We start from the raw sequence: 11955 nt of genomic DNA, 5'->3' as shown, positions 1-11955 counted from the left end.
ACTGAGCATTACAACCAGATGGTGACACCACCTCAATTGGAACAATTCTCTCTTTTTAAATGATTAGTTAAAGTTACATAATCCTCCATCTCTGTCAACAAACAAATGTACCTTCTCTTTCAACCATCACCATTTTCCTCCCTGTTTTTCTTTTGAGAAAATCGCCGTTGTGATAGTTTCAAACCAGTACTGTCTAATTCTATAGAACCCAGAGTATTTAATGTTCTATGAACAATCTAGGACCATTGACGTCACGTAAGCTGGTAATTGCCCAATATAAATTAACTATATGATGGTTTTCGCACAGTTTACTTTTCTTTTTCCTTTACGATCACTAAGTTAGTTCAAAATAAAACCTGCAAATAAAACGATCAAAGAAGTACTCATGTAAAAGTACATCAAATAATATACTATTTAGATATACACAGATAAAAAGAGAAAATAGACTGTCATAAAAAATGAAACTGAAAACCTTCCATCTTAAAACCTTATAGAATACCAACAAAATATAGCAATAAGTTAACTATAAAATCACTAATTTATTAGATTCAAAGATCAGGATCATCTTTTTTCATATATATATATATATATATATATATATATATATATATATATATGTAAAACATTATACAAATGACTTGGGATCAAAATCATAATTATGTATTTGTTTTGTTTAATTTATCTCTATATTATTTAGGTAATAAACTACCAATTAAACTCATTATACATGTTATTTCAGAGAATAAACTTCTTCTATATAGTTCTGAATTTTAAATGTTTTTCAGGATTCATGATATTACTTTAATTAACTGGAGGTAATGGACCTTTGCTTGATTTACGACGTGTTTTATCCGTTTTATTTCGTTCAGTATTTTGTGATGATCCAGTAGGTTGATCAGAATTTTCTCCAGTAAAATGAACTGAATAATTACTAGATTTTCGTTTAGGTGAAGTATTATCATGTGTTTGTTTTTCATGGGTATGTATATCATCATTTTTTAACTTTTCAACTGATTCATTACTGTCGAGTTTATTTTTTTCAGCCATTGCTTTTATTTCTTCGGGTTTAAGTAAAGAAGCCAAACTGATAATAAAATAAAAGAGAAACCAATGAAAAAATTAGAGTGAAAATAAACTATAATATCCACAAAACCCCTTTCTGATATTAATCAACATATTCTCACTAGTGACTGGCTTCAAGAGGTATCTCCTGGAGTTCTATTAAGAAGCAGTGACCAGTGAAGTTCAACCAGGTCTGTTGTGAGATAGTAACTCACTGAAGACAATGGTGAATGTATTGCTCAATTCAATGGATTAGCTGAAGTTAGACATTAACACCATTGGATGCTGACTCAATAGTATAGAGGTTAAGCGTTCGCGCGCGAGACCGATAGGTCCTGGGTTCGAATCCCACAGGGTGAGATCGTGGACGCGCACTGATGAGGAGTCCCACAATAGGACGAAATGGCCAACCAGTGCTTCCAGGTTTTTCATGGTGGTCTAGCTTCAATTGACCTATGATCTCAACTATTAAAATAACTATAATATCCACGAAAATCTCTCCTGATATACTGAATAAGCTAGTTAGAATTAAGAAAACACATGTTGAACGTTTGAGCGAAATTCAAAGAGCAGTGAAGTGTAGCATGTATCTTATCGAACATTTAGTAAAAGTAGTGTATATCTAGTTCTTAGATTGTTTAAAATTGATGGAAATATTTTTTAGACAACCAAATATGATATGATTTAGGACATAATCAGTGATATTTTGCGAATAAAAAGTTGTCTCCAGTCGCAATTCTAAATCTTAACCGATACGCTCCTGAACTTAACTTTAAACTCAAACTCCAATCCTAAATTCTAACCTTGACACCTTTAATACCAAGTCCTAACTTGAATTTTCTAAACCCTAACACTCCCAAAAGTTTTTTTTTGGCCCAACTCCTCATTTCTGGCACTAAACGTTACTCATTTATTATAATAAATAACTCAGCATGTAGGAGTTCATCAATGGCGTCAAACTATACATCCAACTTGATTATATCACTCTGTATTGTTAACTGTTTCATAAACAAATACTGTTTTATGGTCGGATAATAAGTTCTTCCAAATAGCTTTATCTATTGAACTGCTGAGTCCACATATTAAGTATCCTGTGCAACGAGTATGAATTTTATTTTATAGGAATTAGTATCTTCTCATTGTTGATGTTATGGATTGAGACTGACCAGGAGATACATTTAACTGATGAGTCACTAATAAAGAGAAACACATATCCTGGAGTCAACTGCTATCAACGATGCACTTTTACTAGAAGCATGCGGTTATATCGATGCAATAGACAGGATGCAGACTTGGCAGAAAGAATTTAAGTCCTTAACATAAACAACAGGGCAATACCAACACTTAAAAAATGAAATATGATTTGTTTTATTTAAAAAAAATAATATGGGACATACTGAAGTCGATCGATAAGATTTCTTAATAATAACTGTATGAAATAAAAAATAGAATTAAATGATAAGCTGGTTTTGTATGAATTCTTTAGACACTTTGGTCAATTCATATGAAATGAAAGAGATAGGTGTAGAAACAGTGTATATTTGTATTTCAACTGAGTGCACATTCAATTATATTCATATCTTTGATTTAGACTCCATGTCTTCGAAAATGAACTAAGACTATCAAAGCAAGAAACGAGGAGCCTTAAGTAAAGGTGACTAAACATTCACGTCATTTGTTTAAAAAGCAATCCTGATAACAGGGAAACTAAACAAGTTGATTTCATTGAGAAAAAGCGTTAAACTACTTGGTATCACTTGGTGCTGACGCGAAATCAGAGAAATTATAAATATACTGGTTTTGAAAATCGAATACGATGTCGTGATTAACACTTGTTGGTTCTACCGTGAAACTATCATATAACAAAATATTCCTTGAGATATCACTGAACCAATCATTTAACATCTCAATATAGTACATATGATGATGAGTCATTTAAACTAGTGACCACAATGCAAATTTATAGGTAGATTTCTATGAACACCAAAAGAACTAGAAAAACATGACATTGGTCACTATTCAATGATTAATTATTTGTAAATATCTCAGACCTACGGGAGGTTACTCGTAAACCTAATAGCTTACTTAGTCACGTCTCAGACTATGAACAAGGGTGACATAGATTTGAATTTCACAGACAGTATCAGTTCCTTAAACATCACAGGTATACCTGACTGATGAGCGTCAAATGCTGAATATTTCTATGACGTTAATTCAAAATAACAGTTTCTTTGAATTACAATACGTCCATAAATCTTTGATTATTGGAGTGTAAACTAATCATCTGTAAAACATTATATAGCTTCTCCATCAAATTTATTTTCCCCTTAAAATTGAATATTGAACACTAATAACCGTTGGAAGTGTTTAAATCAACACAAGGATTCAACTTAACCTTTTCAGTAAATAAATGCAAATTATGTGTATATATAAAAACAATTTTAATAGTAAGATGAATTAGCTCACCCATGATTATCACCTCTAGAAGTAGATAGATAATAAAAAAAGAAGAAACCAGAAAACAAATCAGAGAAAATAACAATAATGGATGAAATAAATATATTCAATTATCAATATTTATCATAATGAATCTAACTGAGTTGAGATGAAGAAAAACAACATTTACAATTGATTGCTCACAGGGTAGTGATCAATGTCATTTATGTCAGGTCCTTCTTAATGCAGATTGAATCCTATCGACGAATCTGCACTGTGTCCATTAGTCTAGGTGGCTTGATATTGCGTGCACTATGTTAAGATAAGTTGGTGGTTGACTACATTTAACCACCATCTGATGGAGAAACATATTCTTGTTTTTTCAATCAAATAACGAAATATAAACTTAAAGGTTGTTTCGGAAGAGTATTTTAATTTTTAATAATGGGTAATGATATTATGCAGGAATTTTCTACTTGAAACGAACAATAATAAGTGGCTATGAAAGCGTTAGCATTTTTTGTTAACAAGATTGTTTTCTACGAGATGAGGACGCAGAGACCTTATGCCCAACTCTCCTTCTTTACTCGAAATTTGGACCGGCAGTAATCCTAGAAGAGCTATAGGCGGATGAATAGCAACTGGAAACAACTGAAAAGGATTGCTCAGGACAGAGTTCGATGTAGAATGCTTGTGGGAGGCTTATGCTCCCCCACTAGGCATAACAGGCGTAAGTAAGTAAGTATGGAAGCTTTGGTGTTAAACGTCTCAGCCTAAAGTAAATGACATTGATATAAGTGGAGGAAAACTGGATATTACCTAATTATGGTTTTTTTTTCTTTAATGCTTGACTTCCAGAATTAAATTCTAATTTTATGAATTCATCCAAAGTTACTTCACTGTTCAGTGATAAAAGCATATCAGTAGTTTTGTTCTAAGGTTAATAATTTTACTTCAGATTTCATCTTTCATTTTTAGTCTTTTATATGTCCACTGTATATTTTCTAGTCCATATGATGATCTGTTTATTTACCATCACTCTATTTTATCCTTTATTATGAACCCTATAAAGTCTACTCAATACATACGTGTATTGTAATGGAATATTTATTTATCGCTCTATGATGTTATTATTCTGATCCAAACAAATTTCAATAATGTAGCTAACGGTGGAATCCAGAACACGCGTTTAGTCCTATTTGAAACTCGTTAGCTGGATGCACCCGCATCTCAGAGTTGATGTTCACTCTGGGACTCGAACCCAATACCGTTCGCTTCAAATGCCATCACGTTATCCACTTAACTACTGGGTTCTGATAGCCACTAACTTGTGGAATAGATTGAAGTGTAAATTCATTTGATATTGTTTGTTTGAATCTTCTCCATTAATGTTTAATACTGCAATTGAACAGTTTCTTATTGGCATATGTGCATACTATGCGCCCTAAGCATCAACAGGAAGATTCATGCAAACAATATCAAGTATAGATAATGATATTTGTTTGATTGTTTTAATGGGCATAATGAATTTAATAATCTAAGTTTATTCATTTCCTAAATTCTTATGATTTGCTACATTTCTTTCTTGATTACTCTAGAAACTACATTAATCAATAAAATCATATCAAACAGATGATGTATAAGAAAATAGTTTTTAATATAAATCTTATATCTCACTCAGTTAATGGCGGTGGATCAGGTAGAGGTTTATTGAAATTATCCTTTCCAATTAACCAAAATGAATCAACTAGACCTTTGCCTTTTAATTCAACTTTACCACGTAATTGTAAATGATAACCGCCCAAAATATCCAGAATAGATTTTGTAGTTGGACTAACATGAATACGAAAAGCTTTAGAAAACATAAATATAAACATACAATTATTATACTTATACATAATGAATAAGCCAAAGTAATAATGAATTGAATTTATCTTAATTAAGTTAATTCTATATCGACAGAGCAAAGTGTGAATGGTCGATAGTTGTATCTTCATCTCAGTTTAGTTTAATAAGTTTTATATAGTGTAGTGAACAAGAATACAAGTGGGGACCATTGAACATCTTAGCAAAATCTGAAAACCATACAATATGTACTTCATTTGAAAAATGTCACTCAGTTGTCTCAGACTTGATTGTTCCTTCATTTACACACTAATCACTCTTTATTCTCGTTCTCTTTTCTTTGATCTTTTTAACCTTCTACATCCAGGTATTCCACTTTTGATTGATGATACATACTACTAATATCTGTTGATATCATTAGCACACACAAAATATGAATAAGAATTTTAATTTTCTGGTATATATATGTATATATATAGAGAATGCTGGTGAGCGGTCTATGCTTCTCTATGGGGGGGGGTAATGTCCGTAGATATTTATTCGTTTAAAAATTGGTTTGTCATTCAATTGGGACTATGGAATCTGTTCCATGCTCAGAGTATCAGTCCGATTAACTAAGTTATCATCACTTTTTATCGAATCTATTGAGATGTTATAACTTGAATTTCTATGTAGTTTGGAATCAGTTAACTAATAAAGGAACTCATTGTGTTATGAAGGAATAAATAAAGACAATTTAGCTGAGAAAATTATCTTTCCTATGATTTCCTTTATTTAAGCTCAACAATCTTCACCACTCAGTTTACTTCTAGCTGAGTTGTTTATTGTTAATCTCAAAAGCACTATAATTAGACTAATAATTGACAATTTATATCTCATACAAATTATTCTTAGATAATAGTTTCATCAGTTGTGGTAAGAATATAGATTTCGATGGCATGCTGAACAAATTTAGTAGGTGCTATCATTCAATTACATATAAAGAAGAATCAAGGTCGAACTCAGAATGACACTTCATGGATGTTTTGTTAAAAAATAAACTTTATGGTTCCCTTCGAAGATCAATAATACAGAAAGCTAACGTAGAACACAAATTTTTAAAATTGCATCCCTTCAAACCAAAAGAAAAACCTTATTCACTCTCTATTCATGAAGGATAAACAAAGTTTTTCTGATGATATCATTGACATCAAACTTGATAAACTTCACCATTTATCAACTAACAACGGCTGTCCACCACAAATTATTGACAAAAGTAGGAAACTAAAAATTGTGAACGACTGCCACTGACACCGAATAATGCCTTCTTTATGTACGCGTAGTTTAAAGGAGATCTTGCAGTGAAAATTCTGAAAGACAGGCTCTGAAGATCTCTGTGAAAGACATTCTATTAGGCTGAACTTCGTGTTATCTTTTCTAATCGGTCCTTGATTAGTAGTTGTGTAGAAGAAAAGCTCCGCTTTTGGCCAAACCAATACGCATCCGTCAAATTACCTGTTTTTTATGGAGCAGATTATATTGGCCACATTAAGCGAGCTCATTCGAAACACATCTACAAACGTTACTCTACAAGGATATCTAAGTAACTATACAAGTCATTCCGAAGGTAAATCTAAGGATATCTTGTTAGTTCTGGTCAAACTGATTCATCAGAATCCTCTTTTGAAATGAAAGCAGATATGAAAAGGATGAATAGCAACTGGAAAAAAACTGGAAAGGAAGGCTCAGGACAGAGTTGGATGGAGAATGCTGGTGAGCGGCCTATGCTCCTCGACGAGGGGTAGCAGGCGTAAGTAAGTAAGTAAGTAAGTACACTACAAGACCACCAAAATGATCCAGTGCTAATTTAGTTTGTAGTAAATTATCATGCCTATTATGAAGTTTAGTTATCATTTATTATTGATAAGATGTTTAGTTAGTGATCAAAAACTGACTTTTAATCGAATGTGATATTAGCCATAATTCATAATTTATGATAAAAATTTGCTACAAAAACAGCATATTTTTGTTGGGGTGATCCAGAAAACTTCTCACTAAAGACAAGAAAGGCTCAAGAAACACTAAGAAGCATTTTATCCAATCAGCGTTCATTAGAAGCTTTGCCAGAAACATCACGAAAATGAAAAGTCATATATAGAGTTTCTCATTGGCTGATTACTGTACTGCTACTATTGTAGTGTGGTTTACTTATATCCATATAAGTAGCATATGGCGATGGTCAGACATAGAACGTATTTTGGCAGAAGACCGATAAGAAAAGAATTGAAATGAAGCGCAATCGGTAGGAAAATGCATGAACAGTGAAATTAGAGAAGAAGAACTGATAGTTACAGAAGGAACAGTAAAGATTGAGACAATTGGTTGTTATTTTGTAAATTAACTGTTTACCTTATGGTTATCAGAATTTAGTGAGATAGTCTGTAATTTGTGCTGTTCTGTTCACTACACTATGTTAAGTAGAATTCCAGAATTTTCGGGAAAACTCAAGGACTTCTAAAATACTATAAAAAATCTATATTTTCTGTACAGGAATGAACCTTTAGAGTAAATTGAATCTTGTATATCTTGCGTTTTTTCTCTCGTGTTCAAGTTGCTGTGTAGATTTAGCTTGGGGGTTACGATAATAGCTTAGGAACCGAGTATAACATTCAATTATCAAGACTTATTATATTTATTAATCATTTAATAAATCTGTGAATGTAATGTAGTTTTACTAGTGACATTTAATCTACCACACTTTTTATAATCTGTCACTGCTAATCTTTGTTTACTTCTTTTTGTCAACCTGATGACCGACAAAGACGAATACTTATCTGAGTTTTCTAGACTTTTCTAATGTATAACCAGATGTTAGACAATATTATTCCGTCTTTAGAACAGTTTCCAACAGTAGACACTTTAAAAGAAAACTAAAAATAACAAAGGTTAAATAAAGTTTCTCAAATTTTGTCACAAATTCGATACATCATCTGGTATGTAAACAAGATATCAGAATATGTACAGTTGTGTAAAAATTTACCCGATCCTGTTGATTCCATTCTAGATGCAGTGTTCACTGTATCACCAAACAAACAATATCGTGGCATTGTTAATCCAACTACACCAGCAACACATGATCCTAAAATCAAAAATTAATAGATGAATTATGCTTTTTAGTAAAGTATTAAATCTCTAAGATACTCGTCATAATGCTTGTAAAATATTTAAAAGATTTTCATAAGATAAATATAGTTTAGTTTTGTCAAATGATTTAATTCCCATGAAGAAATTCAACTGAGACTTTACTCACAACTGTATCAACGAGTACCAATCAAACAATTGACTTTCTATTTTCAAATTGAACATCGATTAAAGTTGACCATCTACCAGCATGGTTTGGGAAGGGCCAAATAAAAACAACACGCAGTTCTATCTTGGCACATCTAACTGATAGTGGTCATAATGTAGATAAATCGAAATCATTTCAAGTGATCTATCGTATACCTTCTTCATTTCCCAACGGAGTTCATTCCCGTCTCCTTCATATAGCTGAAGCCATAGGAATTCGTACATTTCACCCCAATTTGTGTGTACAGAAGAAATTTGCAACCGCCCTATCCCTTCCATGGCCGAACATAACTTAACAAATGACATTACTATTATTATTTAAATTTTATTTTTAATTTTGTTATTTGTTTATAATTTTCCGCCTCTTTCCGTTTGTATTCTTCACTATCTAATTATTTACATACTTCTTATTACGTAATGAATTTAATGTTTTGTGACCACTATTCTAAGTCTATTTACCCATGTTTGACCTCCTATTTCCAATGTTTAAATATTGATGAGACTTTTGATATCGTAATTTAGTATTCTTACTACTATCAGTACACCTGTCTTCCCACTATCAACTTGTACTTTTAACTATTATTATGCTTGGTAACGTATTCTATTTCATTGTGATTATTATTGACTCAAATAGCCTTGATTGGTCTAACATTTTCATATAAATATTCATGTATATTAGAGTAAAGCCTGATGACGATCTAATTGAAAACAATTGTTCGCTTACATGTGTTGCTCTAATTTTCACAACGGGAATCTTTAATAATCTATTCAAGTTCCTTACTGTAGATTTATTTTAATAAAGTAATCATGTATGTATAAAGTGCGAAAATTAGTGCAGATGCTTTTCTAAAATGGTCGGAATTTGCTGTGCTTTCAGGTACTATAAGACAAATGTAGAACTAGAATGGTTAGCTTGTTTTCATTCTAGACTATTCTTTTGTATAATAATAGAAGCATAAAACGGGATTTATTCATTAAACAAATTATACAGCAAGGTGATAGTAGAATACTTTTAGCTTTGATGATAAATGAACGCTAATGGAAGATATTCTAATGCATATTTTTCATAGATACAAATGAGATATATGTCTAAAAGGAATCTATGGGAGTAATGAATATTTTATTCTAAGAATTCTTTGTTCTAATCAAACATGGAGTATTTAATAAAGTGGTTATTATTAAGAGAGACTAATCACAATCTGTGAAGGACCTATAGTATAGAAAAAAGTTAATTCCATCTGCTTCGATCAATACTACTGCTTGATGCATTAAAATAGGGGTAAAATTATGATTGATAGTCTCATTTAAGATCACAAAGTCATCAGTATTCCAAGTAGAATACAGCCGACTGAGTATTGTGGTTATTAACACAAACAGTAATGAAGAAATTTACCTCTAGTCAAAAAGTAAATATGATGGATGTGATTGCTAGTTAGAAAAGTACAATCAAGTGGATGAATTCCGTGTTAAATAAGCAACCAAACTGTAAATATTTCTTAAAGAGAGAGTAATCGAAATGCATGTAAATTACTCTACTGATATATAGAAACAAAGCATTAAAGGCTTACCATAAAATAACTAATTTCTCTGTGTATCGTAAGAAAACTGTCTAAAGATTATTCATGCTGCTTAATATGAGTAAGTAGCACGATCACAATGTTTTGAAACAATTAATAATTAAAAGCTTGGGAATAACAACTCCAACTGAAAGGAATCCGTGGAGGTGAAGACCATTAAACATTTAGTTAGAAGTTATACATATATATTTACTGTTACAAAGAATACAGTATAAATGTTCTGAAATGACCGAAGATCCTATAGATTGATTTGTGGGTAGTGGGGAAATTAAAAGCGCTTTTCGTCCTAGTTGGTACTTATCAGCTGAATATCTCTGAATCCTTATGTTCATGATTTAAGGCTTGTTACCCTTTCAGTACGAAGATATTCACATGAATAACTCATAGGCACGTTAAAGTAATTTATCTACCTGAATGCAATCCAATGCGTAAACGAAGTGGTACATCCGGCATATGACGAATTACAAATGTTCCACATTGACTCAATAGATCTAAAGCCATAGTAGCTATTTCTCCCGCATGCAATTGACCATTACGTATGGGTAAACCGGAGACAACCATGTATGCATCTCCAATTGTTTCAACCTTAACAAAAAAGCAAGTATAGTTTCATATAAATTCGATACACTATCAATTTTGAATCATTTTATTGCATTAGAAAATTAGATCATTATGCAGTAATTACCCATTGGTGTTTCAAAACTTATCAACGTACAGTAAATAGATGAATATATTTTTTGATTTAGGGGATAGTTTCATAAATCATTACATTAACTATAGAATATCACAAATTATAGATTGCTCTTATGCAACTAACAAGTCATGATGGAAGTATGGATGAGCTGAATCGTAAAAAATATTTTCTCTGTGATATGCAAGGGGTAAAACTCATTACTTCCAACGTTAAATGCATTTTGTAGTTGAAATCATAGGTCAGTTGAAGCTGGACCACCATGGAAAACTTGGAAGCACTGGACGGCCGGTTCTTCTTATTTCGGTCAATTTGTGACATGGCACAACTTCTAGATCAACAGGCTGGATTCCGTAAGGATCAGTCAAGCGCAGACCAAATCACCACACTGCGGATCATTGTCGAACAATCAATTAAGTGGAACTCGTCAATAAACATCAACTTCATTGACTATGAGAAGGCCTTTACTGTGTGAACAAGAGAACATTATGGAAACTTCTTCGACACCATGGAATTCCTGAGAAGATTGTCAACACCATCCAGAACTCATACAACGGGCTACAGTGCAAATTCCTATATGGAGGCCAGCTGGCAGACGCATTCCAATTAGCGACCCGAATCAGACAAGCTGTCTACTCTTCCCCTTCCTCTTTCTTCTAGTGGTCGACTGGATTATGGAGACCTAGACTTCTCAGAGAAAGTGTGGAATACAATGGACGACTCAAAATCATTTAGAAGATCTGGACTTCGCAGATGACCTGGCCATTCTATGCCATACACACGAACAAATGTAAATGAAGATAATTAGTGTAGCAGCAATTTCTGAATCAGTAGGCCTCAATATACACAAAGAAAAAAACAAGGTCCTCAAATACAAAACAGAGAACACCAACCCAATCACACTTGAGGGAGAAACTCTGGAAGAGGTTGACAGTTTCACGTATCTGGGTTTCACCATCGATGAACAAGGAGTACCTAGTGCAGACGTAAAGGCGAAGATTGGAAAAAAAAGGACAA

At 32.5% G+C, this 11955-nt stretch overlaps 1 protein-coding gene across 1 annotated transcript in view; it reads right to left on the bottom strand.

The window, feature by feature from the left end:
• Nucleotides 1–521: 521 nt before the first annotated feature.
• Nucleotides 522–11955, bottom strand: part of Smp_125450 (protein tyrosine kinase) — a gene marked incomplete at its 5' end in the record, with an annotated part of 46485 nt that continues 35051 nt past the window's right edge. The window contains 4 exons of the mRNA XM_018796283.1: nt 522–1084; nt 5176–5350; nt 8363–8461; nt 10658–10832. Coding sequence (XP_018650511.1) covers nt 802–1084; nt 5176–5350; nt 8363–8461; nt 10658–10832 — 732 coding nt within the window. The 3' untranslated portion in view covers nt 522–801. The remainder of the gene's footprint in view (nt 1085–5175; nt 5351–8362; nt 8462–10657; nt 10833–11955) is intronic.

This window comes from Schistosoma mansoni, chromosome 2 (genome assembly GCF_000237925.1).
Source record: "Schistosoma mansoni strain Puerto Rico chromosome 2, complete genome".
Lineage (NCBI taxonomy): Eukaryota > Metazoa > Platyhelminthes > Trematoda > Strigeidida > Schistosomatidae > Schistosoma > Schistosoma mansoni.
This window is presented reverse-complemented; position numbering and strand designations above follow the sequence as displayed.